The sequence below is a fragment of the Convolutriloba macropyga genome, chromosome 1 (genome assembly GCF_964194025.1).
Source record: "Convolutriloba macropyga chromosome 1, txConMacr16.3, whole genome shotgun sequence".
Lineage (NCBI taxonomy): Eukaryota > Metazoa > Xenacoelomorpha > Acoela > Convolutidae > Convolutriloba > Convolutriloba macropyga.
Window position 1 is genome coordinate 66623946 of NC_134468.1, and position 21501 is coordinate 66645446.

Genomic DNA, 21501 nt, shown 5'->3' on the forward strand with positions numbered 1-21501 from the left:
GTCATATCGTCCTGCCACAGAACAGTAACACCCTCAACACATTAACAGGACAACAAGAAAAAAGCGTCTAGAGCAGCTGTTTTAATGCAGCAAACAAACTGAATACTCTTACGCGTGTCCATTGAAGTTGCTTTTGATAATACTTGTTTCATTCAGCTGTTACAAAAACTTAACAAAAACTAAAACTGACAAACTGATAGATCAATCAAGAACAAAGTTCAAAACTCTTGCAAAAAAGCAACTGTATCAATATGCCTAGCGCCAATAATAAGAAAAAGGCTATAAAACAACAGCTGCAGAGGAGAGAAGCAGAATGGGCAGTCAATGTCAACTATCTTGAGGCAATGATTCAAGAGAAAAATTTAGAGAACATCAATTTGTCCTATGAGTCTCTTTCTCAACAAAAACTGGAGTTAGACAAACTTTGCGACGATCTTTTTAAATACAACCTCACACAAAATGAATTGAAGAAAATAATGGAGAAATCAGCAGAACGAAATCTAGTTATCTTGAAGTGGAAAAAATATCGCAAAGACCATTCAAGGGAAGTTACTACAGACTCCGACAGCCATTTGCCAGAGCGCCAAAGAAGGGCGCCAAAGAAGACGAACCCTCAACAACCTATAAAACCTATTACAATCGACAACAAAAGACATACAACTTGAGAAACAAATCAAAAGCAGAGAGCAGCACAGACATAATAACTACTCTCGCCGCTTCAGAAAAACAACAACAACGCAGCAGAAATCCCCAACACGGACAGAAAGATGACGATGACATAGAACTAAGTAATCAATTGATAGGGAACAATATCAATCCAGATACAACGTCCATGGGAGGAAGGGATACATCGTCAATGGCAGACAACAAATACAGTAACAAGTATAACCAAAATTCCTATATTGAGTTTCCTCTGAGACATTTTGGGTACAGTCAAAAACAGAGACGCACTGATCCAAAAACCAACTTCACACAAATCCGCGAGAGAACATTACAGCTGAATGATGAGTCAACAGAATGCACTTCGTCAAAGATGATAGCGAGTTTTCAAAGATGATAGCGAGTTTTCTTAGGTGACCATCACATAAGAGCAGAGCAAGGAAAAGGCAATGGTGATGAGAACTCGACAAAATCCCGAGAAACAATTGAAGTTAACTACAAAGAGCAAAACATTGGACCAATCACCATAAGGCGCGATGTTGGTACCACTACATCAAACGACAAACCCAAATTCTATAAACACGCTAAAAGGAAACAAAGAATACACCAATCAGATGTAAGTACAGAATCTGATTGCAGTTCAAATCAAACATTTGACACTAACATTCCAGACCAACGGAAAACACTAAAGAAAACACAGCCACATCAGCAACAATCAAGACAAAACTTACACCCTTTCAACAGGAAACAATCATCAAATGAAATCACGCCTTCACACAGAATAAATCAACAGACAACAGACAACGACAGTAATTATCGACAATCAACAGACGATGAAAGCGACGATCATCAACAAATCGACAACATCAGACTAAGCAGTAACACAACGCATTATGAACTACAACCAAAAAGACAAGGAGGCAGAAAAAGAGAAAGAAAAATAGACAAGATCCATGATGTTAACCTCGCCTCAACAAATACCCAAATTCAGGAGACTCAAGGTCAAGGTTCTTCAAATATTGACGTACATGTTCAAAATCAAGGACAGCAATTTCTTCAAAGCATTGATTTCTATCGAGATGCGAACAAAATCAATAGAAGTAACCAATCAAATGACAGAGAATTGAGCAGAAAACCCGTCAACAACCTAATCCCAGAAACGAACAACAATTTTTGCAATTTTAATCTCAACGCACAAGACCAGAGACTACCAAATTACATCAACAGAACTGGCCAACAACCAGACAGACAGTTTCAACATACACAGACAACAGAATACCCTTTCTTGCCACGACAAGCACAACAACAACCTGTCACTTCCAGCATTAATCTTTCGAAAACTCAACTCAAATCCTTCAGCGGAGATCCATTAAGATGGCACGACTGGTTTAGTTTTTTCAAAGCCACAATACATGACAATATAACACTGACAGATGCCCAACGGATGACCTATCTTCAAAATGCCCTCACAGACAGAGCCAAAGATAGCATTATTGGATACCCATACAACGGAGAGTTTTATAATGAAGCAATGCAAGAATTACAAAAACGATTCGGGAAACCACAGCATGTTACAGCAGCTTACCTTGATAAGTTGGAACACTGGCCCAGACCGACCATTAATAACCCCGAAAGTTTTGTATCTTTTGCAGCGTTTCTTAGACAATTGGTTCAAACGTTTATACTTCACAATTTCACATCCGATCTTCAATCTTCAGCTGTCCCTAAGATTGCAAAAGATAAACTTGCGCCAACAATGGTAATCAGATGGAACGAATACGTCCTGAGGCAAGCTATTGTTCAACCTAATTTAATACAGTTTAAGGACTGGATCGATAATTACGCAGAAGCTTGCGAAGATTTGTCAACATCACAAAGACCAACCAATCAAGAAAACAGTTCATCTAGAAGATCGAACAGACTCTTCCAACAGCAAAGTAACAAAAGATGTCCTCTATGTGGATACAGTCACAACCTAGGAAAATGCAACCGATTCCTCAATAAAGATATTAACGAAACACAACAAACAGTAAGACAACTGAAAATTTGCCCAAATTGCCTCACCGGAGACCCAAAAGGACAGTGTAACAGTCATTACCGATGTCGCATTGAACGCTGCAACGGATTTCATCACTCAACAATTCACAGAAACAACTTCAACAGTTCACAGACATTTTCACCAACTCAGCAACAGCAAAGCAACCAACAGCAACAATATCAACAACAAACACACAACCAGGTTCAAAACCATTCTGCAAACAATTATCACAACAATCGTGGTCAACAAAACAACGGACACCAAACACAGATAACCGCAAACAGCTCACAGTTTCAACAACATGGATTCAACTATGGAAGAGTGGTTGGTTACAATCATAACAACAATACACGTAATGCTTTTGTTCAAAACAATAACACTAACCGTTTCAATCGAAATTACAATTTCAGCAACAACAATGGAAGCACCTTCAAAAGAAATTACAACAATCCGAACAACTTCATGCTAAATACAGATTCACGACAACAGAATACCGGACATTCTCATAATGAAACAGACACACAAAATCAAAGCCAAAGGCAACAAAGCTTTAACAACAACAACAGCAACCCACGACCACAAAATCACACATGCAGCAACAACCAAATCAGTTCGTGGATACGACCTCAAGTTCAATTTCAAGCCATTCCGGTTATCCTTTACACAGAAGACGTATCAATAGAAACATATGCTCTTTTGGATAGCGGGAGCGACAACACACAAATAACAAACTGAATGGCAAAAGCACTCGGAATAAAAAAACACAGATCATATTGCAGTACCAATTTCTTCACTTTACGGAGAACACATCATTACATCAACTGAAGTCCTTCTGGGAATTGGATCACTCAACAGCACTCGAACTCTTTTCAACCTACCGGTGTACGCCACGTCAGCATCTGACTTTCAAATGCCGAATGTACCTGTTGAGATGTTGAACTCTATCTGCGCCGACTATGATCATCTTAACAACATCACATTTCCACAAATACGAGATAACAGAATAGGAGTTTTAATAGGAGCGGATGCCTTCATAGCAACAGTACCACTCAAATTCACAACAGGACCACCAGGAACCCCATACGGAGTCTTGACACAGCTTGGATGGACCATTACAGGACCAATACCACAGAAATACAAGCCAACCAGTAAAAAACAAGAAATCAATTACAACTACACGCTTTACAACAGAATAAAAAACCCAGAACAGGATATAGAGAACGACATGCTTCAAATGTTTTGGACAATGGAGGGAAAAAATTTAGTGAGCGGAAAAAAGACACGGACAGCAGATGACAGGAAAGCTCTTGAAACACTAAAAAGGACGACATGCCACAACGGTTCTCGTTATGAGATCGGACTACCTTGGAAAGATGACACTAAGCTACCAAACAACTACTTTCTTGCCAAAGCACAAATACAGTTACTTGAAAACCGACTTCAACAGGAACCAGACCTATTTTTTCGTTACAACAAAACCATCGAAGCAGACATTGAAAAAGGATTTGTTGAGGAGACACAACGTCAACCCAACTTCATGAATTCACAACTTTGGTATCTTCCACACCACCCCATTGAACATAAAATGAAAAAAAGGTAAGACGAGTCACAAATGCAGCTTCGGTATACAAAGGACATTCACTAAACAAAGCTCTTATGATCGGACCAGTTCTACTATGCAACCTTGTTGGACTTCTTCTGAGATTTCGGCAGTACAAGATTGCAGTAACCGGCGATATCGAAGCGATATTCATGCAAGTTGCCATAAGAAAAGAAGACCAAGACGCACTTAGATTTTTGTGGAACAAAGATGGAGAAGAAAAAATTTTCAAGTACAAGAGACTAATAATCGCTGCATTTTGTTCTCCTTCATGTGCAATATACATACTCCGCAGATATGCAGAAGATAACAAATTAAGTAATCCTGAAGCCTACTCAGCGATAAGAAACAATTTCTACATGGATGATTACCTTCAAATTTTTAAGACAACCGAAATCGCAGGAATCACAGCAACAAAAGTAAAGGATACCTTACAGAAAGGTGGCTTTAAGCTTACAAAATTTTTTAGAAACGACCCAAACACCGTCATGAAAATAACTGGAGAAAATGCAGACACAGCGATAGAGCAACGTATTTTAGGACAAATGTGGAACGCCAAGGAAGATATTTTCATCTTCAAAAGACCAGACTTAAAACTGGATGTCAAAAGCATGCAACAACGTCAATTACTGTCACTCGCCGCATCATTGTTCGATCCCCTTGGAATCATCACGCCGTTTTCCATTAGAGTACGATGCATTCTTCAATCAATAGTGAAACAAGGTAACAACTGGAATAATCAGATTCCAAGAGAGTTCCAACACGAATTACAGCAATGGGTCGACGAATATGAGCAGATGCCAGAAATTTCTATTAGCAGATGTTTGATCCCCAACCCAGATGCTAAGCATGAACTTCACATTTTTTGCGATGCATCAAGTACAGCAATAGCAACGACAATATACATCAGATCAAGCAGCGCAGAAGAAATAACAACTCAATATGTTGTTAGCAAAGCAAGAGTTGCACCCATTAAAACAATAACCATCCCGAAGTTAGAACTAGAAGCGGCAGCTATGGGAGCAGAACTTGCTTCTTTCGTTCGAAGCGAAATGACAGCACATTTTGACAAAATTCAATTCTGGACCGACAGTATGGCCACATTAGGTTGGATTAAATCAACAAAACACCAAAGGTTTTTGTAGCAAATAGAATTGCGAAAATTTTAGCAAACTCTAAGTCAGAACAATGGAATTTTGTACCCGGTAAAATCAACCCTGCAGATCACGGAACAAGAGGACTTTCTTTAACAGACTTGAAAAAAAATGGCTGTCAGCACCAAAATTTCTTCTAGAAAATCCCGTTCCAAATTTCCAAGGAGACCAGCAATTTACAGCAACAAACGTTTTATGTACAGAAACTTCAAGCACAGTTATTGACACTGATAATTTCTCTAGTTGGAATAAACTTATGCGACGAACCGAAACAGTAATGAAAGCAGTCAATATCTTCCGAAAACGACCAGTCACCAACAGTTATGAAGACGCACGACGCCATCTAGTAAGACAATCACAGCATAAAACTTGTTCTGATAGCATAAATTACCTTGAACGAGGAAAAGAACGAGACAAACGGGACAAGTTATTGCAATTCACCCCCTTCCTGGACAAAGATGGTTTAATACGAGCAAGAGTCAGATTAAAGCACGCTAAAATATCCTACAACCAAAAACATCCAATTATACTTGACAGTAAGAATAGTATTACTAAACTAATAATTGAACAAGCCCACAACGACTGTAGACATCTTGGAACAGAGTTTGACCGAGCACACCTGCAGCAAGATTTCATTATCATAGGACTAAGACGATTTTTGAAACAACTAAGCAAAACATGCTTCATTTGCCGACGATGGAGAGCACAAAATATTACCCCCCTCATGGCTGACCTCCCCAGTTTCCGATTCGCAGAAGCAGAAAAACAATATCCTTTTCTAATTGTTGGCTTAGACTTTTTCGGACCCTTTTACGTCGAGCACCGAAATCGCAAATTGGAAAAACAATATGTATGTCTTTTCACCTGTCTTGTCACTAGAGCTGTGCATCTGGAGGTTTGTCAGACATTGGACACAGATAGTTGCCTACTAGCCATAAGAAGATTTGTATCGCGACGAGGGTATCCCAAACTAATCATTTCTGACAATGGATCAAACTTCACATCCGCAAAAAAGATGTTGGATCTGAGCAAAATCAGTATTGACAACGACTATATCAAGTCCGAGTTACAGCAGCAAAATATTACATGGAAAATGAATCCACCTCTAGCCCCTCACTTCGGCGGGATATGGGAAAGGCTAATTCAGTCTGCCAAACGCACTTTGCTCATAATTTTAGGCAGCCAACAATTGAAAGCCGAAGTTTTTCAGACAATTGTAGCCGAGACTTAAGGACTTCTCAACTCCAGACCAATTACATATGTCTCCTCAGACACAAACGATGAAGAAGCACTAACCCCTAATCATTTCTTATTAAGACGCCCTTACACTCTTTAGCACCGTTGACATCAACCAGCCGAACATTTAGTAAAAAGGAGTTCTCTTACACACAAACATTACTGGATCATTTTTGGAAACGTTTGCAAAAGGAGTACACATCAGATCTTATCAGCCGACCAAAGTGGAGAAAAGAATCAGAACAATTGAAAGAAGGCGATTTAGTCTGGCTCTTGCATGAGTTCACTCCGAGAGGTATTTGGCCAATGGGTCGAATTGCGAAATGCCATAATGGATTGGACGGACGAGCACGATCCTTCGAAATCAAGACATCAACTGGAGTGCTGAACAGACCAGCAGTCAAATTAGCTAAAGTTTTACACAATACTTGAAACCATTAAATTTTAAATTTCAAACGACGTATTGGTTTTAAATTTCCATAATCATTGTGTCCAAAGTTAGCGTATCAAATATTCAATTCACACAAGCTCAAACAATCGAGCTCAAACAATCATGAAGAAGTAATAACGCTCTGAAAATACAAAACGAAAAAAGAATTTTAACTTTCCCAAGTCCTTAACTTCCCTAAAACTACGAGGAATCCAGCTTAAAGTGTTTTTTTCCCTCACCGACAACAGTCATCATCAAGTTTCCGTTAATTTTGCCCTTATTTGCCAGTTCGACAAAAGCTAACGTCTCCGGAATCCAATCCACATAATTTTGTCAACAGCCTTCAGATTGACGGAGTATACACCTTCACATCAACAGAGTTTACAGGATATACTGCCAACGATCTTCGATTAAACTTCAACTTTCACAGCCCCCATGAAGCCTAATAACTACTTTCACATATCCTTGTCATTCAACAACACAATATTCCAACCACCACGCATCAAATTAAAACGTCGATGCTAACGTATGATCACCAACTTTCACCTACATATAGCCGGTGTATAGGTGTCGCCCCGGAAGAGTGTACAACAAATTTACACATACACACACACACACAGAAAGCCAAAAATGCCCTCAATTATGACAACAGATCATCTTAACAGCTTCGACATTACAAAACAATGTTGAAATTACTTATCAGCAAAAGAATCATGTAAACTTGATTGTCGAAATCTTAATATGTAACATACAACAAGAGTATTCAGTTTTACCCTCATGCACGCGGCCCGGAGTGTTCAAGCACAAGCTTGTTTTTCCTTAATTTGTTTTGATTGATTGATGACTTCTGATTTGTTTTGATTTGTAAAATTTGCGGGTTTTATGTTTTACCCACGTGTGCAACCTAGCAATTCATTGTAATCTGGAAATCTCTTGTTAATAAGTAGTAAACAAAGCCACTGTTTTTCGATTGCGCATCCTTCAATGGTACCAAAATAAGACTAAAATGGTCAAAGAACTTCCGACGACTTTTTTTTGTCTGACAGGCAGTTATTGCTACTTTTAATAGCCTCTAACACACAACAAAATTTGTTTTCTCAAAAAGATGGGAATAAATTTGAAAAATTGTTGTTTTGAGCAAGGAGACCACTTTCAAACGAATCTCAAACCAACTGTTCAAGGAATGCGAACAGTTGAGTCTAATGAACATGTGATGAAATGTTTACCAACACAAAAAATTCGCAAAAAATTTTCGCGAAGAATTTCTTACTGTTTGCCAAAAATGTAATTAGAAGTCACTGTTTCTCGAATGCGCATCCTTCAATTGAACCAAAATAAAATTGAATTGGTCAAAAAATTTCCGAAGGCATTTCTTGTCTGACAGGGAATTAGTGCTGCACTTAATAGCCTTTAACACGCAACAATTTTTTTTTCTCAAAAAGATGGGAATAAATTCTTTGTCCGAAAAATTTGAAAAATTCTTGTCCACATTCAAACAAAAGTCAAACCAACTGTTCAAGGAATGCGGACAGTTGAGTCTGATGAAAAGGTGGTGAAATGTTTACCAACACTAAGATTTATCTGCAAAGATGATATGACCTGCTTTTGACAGGAGCGACATGCTCTTTATTAATAAATATCAGCTCAAAAATTTTTTTTGTATGGAATCAACCTGTTCTCAAACTCTGCACAAAATTGCCCTAATTTCTTATGGAATATAGCGAACCTATAATTAACGGTACACAACTGAAGACGTCGAGTAACCAAAAATTTGTCTCATGAAGTTTTCGCAAATAATTCCTTACCATTTCTATATTCCTTTTCGAAAAAGGAGCTAAACTGAATTCAACAGTAAATGGAGAAACTTAAAAGCAATGCCAGACGCGCGTGGATTGCTACGACCCTGTGGTCCATTTCAATATGCTCTAGACCAACTTTTTTTTAAAAAAAATCAAATTTTTCATGAGGTAGACGAAATTTTATTCATTCTCTGGAATGCCACCTCATAATAAGCACTCAACCGACAACAGAGCAAGCGAATATCTTCACAAAACAAAATTGCAAAGTGGTTAGTTTTCGCAAATCAATGGCAAGCATGCAATTCAATTCTTAACTAACTCAACGACTTGATATGAAGTATCAGCAAACCATGGCTCCATTCTCCAATTTGTGTTTTAGGACCACAGAAAGGCAGTACTCTTATTGCTAAGTTTGGTTAAACTTTATTTGGAACTTCCTACATTTGACAACTACATGCAAAGTGACGCATGCTGTTCACTTGCGAACCTTTTTTTTAATTCCTCAAGACAGTTTTGCAGTTGTCAATGTCAGCAGGAATTTCTTTAAAGTAACGACGGAAATTTTTTATAGACACTTCAAAAGAATGAAAAATGCTGTTTATATACAAGTCTTGGATATCGAGGAGATTCATAGAGCTACAGCAGTTTCTAATGCAATGTTGAAAAACGATTTCGTCCTATTATTTATTTTGTCAGTGTCCCGAGCGATTGATCCTGGGCACTGAAAGAGCGCTTCTCCTCATCGTTGATCCGCAAACTTTTTCACTCTTTCTTCCTCTCTCTCTCTCTCTCTCTCTCTCTCTCTCTCTCTATCTATCTATATATCTTGATAAGTTCCAAAAAATAGTTGACATCATTTTATGGCCGTTGGCTAACGTGCTGAGCAACGGGGCTACGAAGAATCCTCGAAATCATCAATTCAACAATTTGTCCTTAGAAAAATTTGTAGGTCGACGATTCTGAAAATTTGAAATACTCACAGGCAGATTAACCGTCTTTGGCAATGTTTGGTGAAGAAGCGTCTGCCTGCTCCCAGCGGACAACCCAAAAGGCCAAGAAGTAATGATCAGCACTTTAACAAGGATGACATCGTTCGTGGGTTGAACGAGTTAACACTGGGAAGAGTGATGAAGACGACAGCCGGACGAGCTGGAGACAAGAGAATCCTATAAATAAACGCGGCTTACGAAACGTACGTTCAGCCATTTCTGCACGCGTTTTTTTCTCCGTTATTTTTCTACGTAGTTTTTAACCGGTTTCAGTCAACGCGCTGTTCCCGACCAATTAGATTCAATCAAACCCTGAAACTCCTATTTACTTTCAGAGATAACTCCTAAAGAAAGTGATAAAAAACGAAATTATTCAGCTTGATAAACAGCCTTTAATTTTGCTTCCTTGTGCCCAGCAGCATGTTGGAGGTAATCTTGAAACCTGTAAAAAAAGTCACTTTGACACAAAAATCGCCAGATGAGTACTAGGAAGCTTGACTCACTTTTCAGAGTAATTCAAGATATGACGTGTTCCTTTGACAAACAGTAACTATACCATGGCCAAGAAGTAACGATCAGCCCTTCAAAAACGATACATCGTTTGTGGTTTTAAACAGTTAGCACTAAGAGGTATTTGGCTACTGGGAAGAGTAATGAAGACGACAGCTGTACAGGATGGAGACAAGAAATTCATAAAAATGAACTCGGCTTACGACACAAACGTTCAGCCGTTTCTGCACGCGTTTTTTATCCAGTTTTAGGCAAAGCGTTGTTTCCAACCAATAAGATTCAATGAAACCCTAAAACTGCAATTTAGTTTCAGAGCCAACTCCTGAAGAAAGTGATAAAAAAGACATTATTTGGAATGGTAAACATCCTTTTATATTGCTCCCTTTTGCCCAGCAGCATTTTGCAGTTGATCTTGAAACCTGTAAAAATTTCGCGTTGACACAAAAGTCGCCAAATGAGTACTATGAGGCCTCACTAATTTGTCAGAGTAAATCAAGACAAGTCGTGCTCCTATAACAAACAGTATGTATACCATGAGATTCAACTCATTTAAAGTACTGATTTACAACAATTGGTTTTCGTCTTTTTGGTCAAAAATCGTTGTTTCCTCCTAATTTTCTAAGTATATAGCAGTTTTTTCTCTAAAGCGTACTTTTGTGGGCTGTAATTCTGCACTTCTGTTTGTTGTTCTAATCTGTTGTAGAAAATGTGTATTCGTTGCGGAAGGCGCGAAAAGACAAAAGAAAAATTACGATACAGGAAGAAGACATGCGCCCTGACTTCGTCCAATCCCATATTTAAGGTACACTCCAAGTTTAACTCATTTCATTTTTAAGCTAAAATTGGAAGCTAAAAATCAGTCCTAAAAGACATTATACTATTCGACATTCTTTTTGTGATCCAGTTGTTTCATTACAGTGAACTTTGATACCGGTATTTAGAAAATTGCTCTTATTTGAGCAGCAAAACTTTGTTTGTTGCCAATTATGACATAATTGCATCCAAACCAGTTCTCTGTTTGAATATTTCCGGAGAAAAATTTGATATATTCAGAAGTTTAGAAATCAAGGTCGGATTTTTTGTGAGGTCTATAGTTTCTGTTGCAGCCAGTCATTTTGTTCACTTGTTTTCCACATTACAGCACGTCTCAGTTCGCTCCATTTTCAACCCATTTAAGACCCATTCAGCGGTCCTGTTGAAACAACATTTAATATTTTTATTGCAGTTTTACTTAATTTGAACCTGACATGATGCTTGGATTTAAAGTTCGGATCTGTCTTCTTCTTCTTTTGAAAGTTTGTTCAGCTGATGAAACACCTTTGCGGCCACTGGTTATGATACATGCTCTGACTAGCAGCTATGAAAAGTTTGATACCCTAGCTGAACGAGTACACAAAGACTACCCAGATATGGAGACATTTTCTCTGGACGCGTTCAACAACCTCGAAAGTTTTGAATCCCTGGACAAGCAAGTCGAGGTATTTGGTGAAATGGTTCAGAACATAACAGACGAATACGGAGATATTACCCTGCTAGGGTACTCACAGGGAGGTGTGGTCTCAAGAGCAATCATCGAGATGTATGGGAACCCTCATATCCACACGTTCATTGCTCTAGCATCCCCACGTAAGATTTAATGCCATTGTTGTCAGGAGTATAGGAGCTATTGGGAAAATTAATTTCCGTTTTTCTCTAATTGATATCTGCACCTTGTCACAGATTCCATTAGCCTTTTTCCATATGTGTAAGCTTTAGCCGTAGAACATTTTTGATTAATCGGGGCTCTTTTTGATAATTAATGAACAAATGATAATCGGGGCTCTTTATAGTCTAAACTGTAATCGGATCAAAAACATGCATTTTTATTCACATATACTTGTGACAATTAGTGCGGGAGGAGGACGGCTGAAGAGGAATAAGATTGCTATTTTGGTTTAAGACGCTATTATAGAGACAATCTTATAGTATCCGTTTTTTTTAAATACTAGTATTGAGTAGATAAAGTTTTTAACCCTTCTTAGTATCTGTCTATCTAAAGCCTTTAACTGTTTTATACTTTTTTATGACGATCTGTTTCGTTAATTCCAGTTGCTGGTGAATACGGCGAGGACGAAGACCATGTACTCCAACCAACTTGGTTTCCTAACATTCCTTTCGAAAAAATTTGGGAAGTGTGCTACAACCCCCTGGGTCAACTCATTTCAGTTTGCAACTACTGGAAGGATCCCAAACACCAGATACTCTACAAACTTACAGACCATTTCCTTCCAGAACTGGACAATCAAGTTAAACATGACTCATCTGAGCAGTACAAGGAGAACTTTGAACAACTTCGAGGGTTAAAGTTGATTGGTGGACCAGACGATAACGTTGTTAGCCCGTGGCAATCGAGCCAGTTTGGTTTTTACGACAAAGATTTAGACGTAGTCCTAATGAAACATCAGGAATATTTCAAAGAGAACTGGTTCGGACTGAAGACGTTATCTGACGAAGGTCGCATTTCCAAATGTACAGTCCTTGGAGTTCACCACTTAAAGTTCGCTGTGAATGAAGAAGTCTATGAAAAATGCATAAAAGACAGTCTTCTTTAGTTTTTGCCGTATGTTAAACCTCTGATGTCATTTTTATCTTCTGACCTTTAATATTGAAATGAATCAAATTGCAATTGAAAGTTTACGGATCTTAGTATTCCATCGCTATGTGTTAGAGTATACACTCTAGTAATTAAGTTGTGATCATAAGATGGAGCTTGAAATGATAGCTCAATATAAGAGAGCATAGTAAGACTCTCGCAATGTGGACCAGTTGGCTCAGTGGAGAGCACAGGATTGCAATCAATTAAGAGATTGTGGGGTCGCAACACACAAAGGTCCCAAACTTTACTCCCACTATAATGGTGTTGACATAGAATCAACATAACGAGCAGAGAGTTGCTCTAATACTATGCATCCCAGTTTCCTTTTATCCCTAGAAAATTTCCTTTTATTCCAATTTACACTTCCAAATATGTTCTTAGGAGACGTTTTAAATCATTTTAAACTAATTTTTATGCAGAGTTCAAATGTAGCAAAAGTAACCCCAAAGTCGTTTTTGTAGAAACAGTTCCGCGCTTGCTGCATTTTATTGAAATTAGTGGATGGGGTTATTTGTCTGGAACGAAAATCTTTTGTTTAAGAGAAATATTCAACTCAATTTCAATAATCTTGGAATCATTTCTACTCCTAGTCAAGTTTCTTTACGTGTCAGAGCTAAATTTTTGATTGGATAGAGATAACCATGCCGACAAAGTTCTCTGAGTTCACTGAGATTGTAGTTCGGGATACCTCGTATGGTGCCCCACGCACGCTCTCCGAATTGATATAACTATCACAAAATATAATGAAACTAGCATGCCAAATTCGGTATCTGTTAATCCATCTTGAGCTTGATTCTTCGAACGTCAATGATTCCGTAATTTGTGAATACGTGGCAATACTGATTTGGTGACATTGAAATAGTTCGAGTTTGAGTTTCCGTTTGTATTTTGCTTCATGTATGATATTCACGTACTAATAATATTCACTAAATAATTTGACGAACGTGAACAATTAGATAGGTCTTTGATAGAACGTAGCATTAAATTTTGCTCGTCATGGTATACTTACTTTACTACTCAATTTGTCCTTGAATTTTTGTGCTTTTTAGTAAGCTCAACTCCAACAGCCGTCCTATTTCAAGTTTTTGCTCAGAAGAATATTTTTCTATAAAGGTAGGCCTTCAACCCTTAAGCAGTTAATCAAAAGATTTAAAAGACAAAATTGGTTTTACCTAATATAGCCCCTATCATTCAAATTATAGTCCGCCTCCTATTATGGCGTTTTTATTGCCAGGGGTTATAGGTTATATGCTCACTGTGCTGCGGGGGGAGACTGCACCGAGATTTTGTTGTTATATAGTACATTATGTGAAAAGCGCGTGTGCCCAGAAGATGTAAAATTTACCTACTAACTTAGCTCGGGGGGGGGACAGAATATACACGTCGTTTCTTCTCGTGATACGGATTGATAGTCATCCAAAAAATTGGGGCATCCCCATTATAGCCCCTTCTGCCACTTGGTCCTATAAATGTAAGAGATCGTGTATGTCAAAAACTTTCCAGACAGAAAGTGCTCAAGTCCAGAGCTTTGTGAAATCTCCAGATTTTCTTTCTGGGTCTTTCCCATTATAGCCCCCATGAAGTTATAGCTCCCCATCATGGTATATTTAACATGATTGGTGGGGGGGGGGGTGTATAGGTTGTCTGACCACTAGGCTGGGGGGGGGGGGGCATAATAGGAAAGAACCGACTTTCTTGCGTTCATATTCAGGAATTTGTGCGTTCTCCAGATTTTCGTGCGCTCAGCAGACATAGACCTGTTTTAAGCAATTTAATTTTATAAATTGGATATTTATCCGTTTGTGCTCCGCCCCTTCCCCCTCCCCAGCTTAAGTGGATGAATATTATTTGCACCCTCCCTCACGCAGATGTCATATCTTTAATGATTTACTATGAAATGGCTCAAGCTCGGCAACTGATGGGTGCAGAGTGTACTGGGGGGGGGGGGGGGGGGCACAAACAGAAAAAATCCGAAAAAATATCGATTAACACTTTTGATGAGAGCCTATTGATACAGATAACTTTATTTTCGTAACCACTCTATCAGACACGCACGTGCAATTTCTGCCAACTACAATTGAGCACAGAAAACGTGGAATAACAAGACGAGCGTATTTAGAAGTCAGCTGACAAAGCGTATTGTTATTTTATTTATTGTTACTTTGACAGACAGACCACCATGTTCTATCTTATGTTGGATCAAACGCTTTGAACAACGGAAATTTTGCTTCAACTTTTCCTGATTTCCTGAATTACGGCAATGCAACTGACTGAACTGCAATCTGCTGGGAGTTTCTGAACTGCACAAACATAAAGGCCAGCTTTGAACTCTTGAAGCAATGTCTGCTAGTCAGTCAAACGACGATGCACCCAACGTTGTGAGTGCATCAATTGAAAACGAGAATTTAGTCCTCGATTACACAACTAAACAACTCCCCCCCCCCCCCCCCCACGCTCCTCCACCCTCAATTACCCTTTTTGGGTCTTTCCCATTATAGCCTCCCCCCATGAAAATATAGCCCCCCATTATGGTATAATTACCATGTTTGGGGGGGGGGGGGCTATAGGTTATCTGACCACTAAGCTGGGAGGGGGGCTATAATGGGAAAGACCCGCCCTTTTTGGATATAAATATTCAGAAATAATTGGCATTTACAATCGGGGATCTTTTCCGTTTGTGCCCCTCAGCTTAGTGGATGTATTTACACCCCCCCCCCCCCCGAGGATGGGGGCACAAACGTAAGCGATCATACTATGTAATTGTACGTGCTCTGTAACTGGGGTGTGCGTAACCTACTAGGGGGGCACAAACGGAAAGGATCCAAACCCTGATATAACGTATCTGCTGGGGGGGGGGGCACAAACGGAACAGATCAAAAACACCACAATGGGTGGCTAGAATTTAGTGGTACGGGGGTAATAGGGGTTGACCCCGAATTTCAACTAGTGCGATCCCGTTTTGTTCTAGACAAACATTTAAGCGGTAATATCTCGAGCATTTTGTTTTCTGGAAGTTTTAAAACTTTTATTGTTCAGCCTGAAACTACCCTCTAGTGAACTATCAAAAACCAGCCTAAAAAGAGCGAGAAACTCACGCACGGGAACGCTTTTCCCGATGAGCATCATGGTTGTATCTATCAATAAAAAGCAGATGCGATTTCATGCTCCATTTTAATTTTCTTTTTCGTTTTTTTTTTGCTTTCCGTGCTTTTGTCAATGACCACCTATCGGTCAAAACCCCTAGTACAGTTTTTTCTCCAACATATCTAAGTTCTTCTAAATGAAAAAAAACTTTTGACCCTTCCCGTAGCTCTGGTAATACCCGACCCACAAATTATTGCTACCATTATTGCATATTTACGGTAATTGGTGATGGAGTAGTGAGTTATCTACGTTCTATGCCACTAAGTCGACGAGGAGTCCGTTGGAATGGGGATTGAATTATCGTTTTTTTCTTAATTTGGTGTTTTTTTGTTCTTTCTTGTGATCTATTGTGTTTCACCCCTCAGCTTAGTGGGAATATACTTTTTACGCACTCCAGGCGCCGGTGGTCTTTTGGGTCTTTCCCATTACAGCCTCTTTGAAAATATAGCCCCACATTATGGTATGTTTATAATTGGGGGGCTGTAGGCTATCTGACCATTAAGTTGGGGGCTATAATGGGAAAAGATCCTAATTTTTTACATAGTAAGATGCTACGAAACAATCCATAATGTGTAGGTGGGGCATAGTTTACACTGTGGTTTTGTGTTGGTTCTTCGCATTAAAAATATAGTTTCCAAATTTTTTTCATTATAGCCCCCCCCCAAAGAAATTATAGTCCCTCAATATAGTATATTTACCATGATTGAGGGGGGCTATAATTTATTTGACCACTAAGCTGGGGCGCTATAATGAGAGAAACCCAAAATCCCATTATCCGCTCTTGGCTAATGGCAAAACAAGTGTTGATGGTAAAACACTTAAATTAAAGTCTAATAATTAATTTCAGTAAAGCAACAAGGATCAAATAACATGCACTATAAAGATCAACAAAATAACGACAACTTCAAATAAGTCTAGCAAAAGCACAACCAATAACTAACTAACTGACTGCGTTAATCTCAAATCAGGTTTCTAAGTAATGAATTTGCCGATAGTAATTGAACGCAATCAACAGAGCTGGAGTTATACCGCGACTCATAACTGAATGATGAACCGCAGTGGAACGCCAATAATAGTTACAATCTTCCCACTCGATCAACCCGACGAATTGTGTTTAATAATTTTACTTCAACTACAGAGATTAATCAGAACCTCAACCTCAATCAGTACGGCAAAATAATGCAGCAAATCTGAAAACGATCAGCCGAGTCTCTTCCTCTTCTAAATCGGCAAACTATGCCAAACAATCAGTTACTGAATTGCTCTCGGTTATAATGATCTGCGCTGCGCTTATAGTTGAAACTTTTCCATACTGAGTCGAGGAAACCATTTGTTTACGCAAACAAAGCCAACCTTTATTATGGCACAAAAAATTCCGGCTTCTAAAAGGCTTTTAGCTGGTTTGCTTACAATTTGTAATGCCAACGCTGCAATACTTTGATGTTTAAAATGTCATCACGTATTTAGTAATTGCCCGTCAAAATGGCCGAGTCGCTTGAGCAAAATAGTTAATTAACCAAGCGAAATATATCTCTGGGGTTTTATATAGGTATACGAATTGAGAGGTACAGATCGTGTCTTGCTTAATCAGGCTTGAACTCTTGGCCTGCATACTCGCTGCTACAATTCATTGTGTTCGGGAAAATTCAAATGGAGCAGTGTCGTGTTTTACAAAATTATTCTTTTTTCCCTCATAAGTGTTAATAATTACATTCCCGGTAATGGTACTGCGATAATAAAATTATCGTATAAAAGATGTTTAGGGTTACTTTAAGACGTTAGTGAATCCCATTTTGTACCGAGAGATCGGTTTCGCAGAATCGGTGGGAGGGGTTGACAAATTTTCAGTCACCACTTAATATAATTGTCAGAATTGAACAAAATCGAGATACTGTAAAGTCTGTATTTACCTCTGTTAGAAAAGATGTTAATAACTACCGCCACGTTCTCCGTTGCGACAAGCTACCCACAGATTGTAGCACGGGACTAATCAATACAGGGCGGAATTTCTTACAAATCGTCATAGCGTTCATATAGGTTGCTGATTCGCTTTAATTGTTTCATAAGAATTACAGCGACTGCCATGATGTAGTTCTTTTAACGATAACAGTTCATTGAGATTCCAGTCTGTGTAATAAAAAGACATATGGTAGCATTATGCGCCTGGGTCCCACCAACATTCATTTATTGCCATATTGTTCAATCTTAAGTGAAGTTTCGGGGACTTGGAAGAGGTCGCAGCAAAACCGTTTTAAATTAGCTATTTACTAAACCCAAACACCTTGTTTGCCTATCAGTAATTAAAATAAATTAATTAAAAGTAATTAAATTTACTTTTAAAGATCGTCAGACACTCACAGTCTGTCTGTTGGTAATTCTCAGTTTGCCTAAAAAAAGGGCTTTTGATTTGTAAATTCTCAACAAGGCGGCTCGATAATGTGCGTTGGCACATGATGTTCCGACCCGAGCTCATCTACATTTTTGACCAAATTGTCAACCAAATGAAGAAATAGCAAAAATAAATAGTAACAACTTTAAGACTGACTGCTTCGGGTAACATCATTATTTCAATCCTCAATTACCAGTTTAAGAGACTTCTCATTTTTACGGCTACCTAAAGAACAAAAACAAGCAAAAACAACAATTTAAAGAAAAAAAATGAGCGAGAAAGTGCGAAGGCATTAAAAAATAATTTTTTGCTGAAAACTTTTCTATGTTCAAAAGTCTTTTAACAGTAATGGGATTCTTTTTTTTCATCAAAATAATTTCAAAAAATCAAATATGAAAACATACATTAGAGCCACGAAATTTTTGAGAAAACTCAAAAATTTTGTGGCGCCATTAAATTTTAAAGTAATCGTTACACAACCTATCCAATGAGATCTAACATTAAAGAGAATACGAGACAAAAAAACAACCAAAAAAATAGCAAACAAAAATTTCACGGCAAAAACTGAAAATCTAAATTTAAAAGCACATAGTAACAATGTCAAAATGCAGTCAGATAAAACGCTAACTACTCAAATTTACTTTCTCCTATCTATAGAGCGGATGGAAAGTTTTCTTAATGAGACTACGTTACAAGTCAACAAAGAGAACGATCAATGCGGCGAAATTCAAAAAATAATCAACATTTTTTAAACCAAGAAATTTTTAAAGTCTTAAAAACCATTAGCTTTAAACTAAATATTCCTTGATAAATTACTAAAAAGTTATTACAAAACCAAAAGGCCTTGTTTTTGGGTAGACTAAGCCTTAGAAACCAACTAAAGAATAATTTAAAAAAAATTACAAATGATTTGCGAAAACACAAACTATTGCTGCCATTAAAATGATTTGCTATAATCTGAATTTCATGTAATTTGAGTTCAATGCTTAATCAGGCTTGAGCTCTTGACCTGCATACTCGCCGCTACAATTCGTTGTGTTAGTGAAAATTCAAATGGAGCAGTGTAGCGTTTAACAAAAATATTCCTTTTTCCCTCATAAGTATTAATAAATACATTCCCGGTAATAATACTGCGATTTAAAAAAATTATCGTAAAAAAGAGGTTTAGGATTATCTTAAGGCATTGGTGAATCCCACTTAGTAAAGAGAGATCAGTTTCGCAAAATCGGTGGCAGAGATTGACAAATTTTCAGTGCCCACTTAATATAATTTTCAGATTTGACCAAAATCGAGATACTGTAAAGTCTTTATTTACCTCTATTAAAAAAGATGTTAGTTTTTTCCGCCACGTTCTCCGTTGCAACGAGCTACCCGCAGATTGTAGCACGAGACTAATCAATACAGGGCGGAATTTCTTACAAATCGTCATAGCGTTCATATAGGTTGCTGATTCGCTTTAATTGTTTCATAGGCATTACAACAACTGCCATGATGTAGTTCGTTTAAAGATAACAGTTCATTGACGACTTTTTCCTGACTCCACTCTGTGTAATAAACAGACATATGGTAGCATTATGCGCCTGGGTCTCACAAATATTCATTTATTGCTGGCCATATTGTTCAATCTTAAGCAAAGTTTTGAGGGCTTGTTAGAGGTCGCAGTAAAGCCGTTTTAAATTTATTATTTACTGAACCCAATCAGCTTGTTCGCCTATCAGTAATTAAAACTAATTAAAAAAAGTAAATAAATTTACTTTTAAAGATTGTCAGACACTCACAGTTTGTCCGTTGCTAATTTTCAGTTTGCTTAAAAAAAGGAGTTTTGATTTCTAAACTGTCAAAAAGGCGGCTCGTTAATGTGCGTTGGCACATGATGTTCCGACCCGAGATCATCTACATTTCTGACCAAATTGTCAACCAAATGAAGAAATAGCAAAAATAAATAGTAACAACTTTAAGACTGACTGCTTCGGGTAACATCATTATTTCAATCCTCAATTACTAGTTTAAGAGACTTCTCATTTTTACGGCTACCTAAAGAACAAAAACAAGCAAAAACAACAATTTAAAGAAAAAAAATGAGCGAGAAAGTGCGAAGGCATTAAAAAATAATTTTTTGCTGAAAACTTTTCTATGTTCAAAATTCTTTTAACAGTAATGGGATTCTTTTTTTTTCATCAAAATAATTTTAAAAAATCAAATATGAAAACATACATTAGAGCCACGAAATTTTTGAGAAAACTCAAAAATTTTGTGGCGCCATTAAATTTTAAAGTAATCGTTACACAACCTATCCAATGAGATCTGACACTAAAGAGAATACGAGACAAAAAAACCACAACCAAAAAAATTAGCAAACACAAAAATTTCACGGAAAAATTGAAAATCTAAATTTAAAAGCACATAGTATCAACTTCAAAATGCAGACAGATAAAACGCTAACTACTCAAATTTATTTTCTCCTATCTATAGAGCGGATGGAAAGTTTTCTTAATGAGACTAGGTTACAAGTCAACAAAGAGAACGATCAATGCGGAAAAGCCAATAGCTTTATACTAAATAATCCTTGATAAATTTTTAAAAAGTTATTACAAAGCCAAAAGGCCTTGTTTTTGGGTAGACTAAGCCTTAGAAACCAACTAAAGAAAAATTTAAAAACTTACAATTGATTTGCGAAAACACAAACTATTGCTGCCATTAAAATCATTAGCTGTAATCTGAATTTCATGTATTTTCAGTTCAATTTTTATTTTTACTACCTCAGCTGCAGGAATTATAGTGGGATATTAAATAAGTTTATTTGGGCCACATTTATAAACCATTGGGTTCTGTTACTACGCGATTTTTCTGAAAGAAGAGAAAAAGAAACGCAAAAATGACCACTCAAAAAACGTTTATAAAAACGCATATTGTCCAA

General features: G+C 37.7%; 2 protein-coding genes across 6 annotated transcripts in view; both read left to right on the plus strand.

Moving 5' to 3' along the window:
- The first annotated feature begins 11393 nt into the window (after nucleotides 1-11393).
- LOC142350816 (lysosomal thioesterase PPT2-B-like) lies at nucleotides 11394-13101 on the plus strand. Its single transcript, XM_075402778.1, has 2 exons — nucleotides 11394-12042; nucleotides 12505-13101. Exons 1-2 carry the CDS (start codon nucleotides 11664-11666, stop codon nucleotides 13005-13007), a joined length of 882 nt encoding a protein of 293 aa, XP_075258893.1. The 5' UTR covers nucleotides 11394-11663; the 3' UTR covers nucleotides 13008-13101.
- Nucleotides 13102-15102: 2001 nt separating this feature from the next.
- Nucleotides 15103-21501, plus strand: part of LOC142341753 (uncharacterized) — a 100114-nt gene continuing 93715 nt past the window's right edge. For 2 of the 5 annotated variants that reach the window (XM_075392944.1, XM_075392953.1), the window contains exon 1: nucleotides 15103-15429. In XM_075392944.1, the coding sequence (XP_075249059.1) occupies nucleotides 15391-15429 (39 nt within the window). In that variant the 5' untranslated portion in view covers nucleotides 15103-15390. The remainder of the gene's footprint in view (nucleotides 15430-21501) is intronic. The other 3 variants (XM_075392973.1, XM_075392983.1, XM_075392964.1) reach the window with 2 other exon arrangements.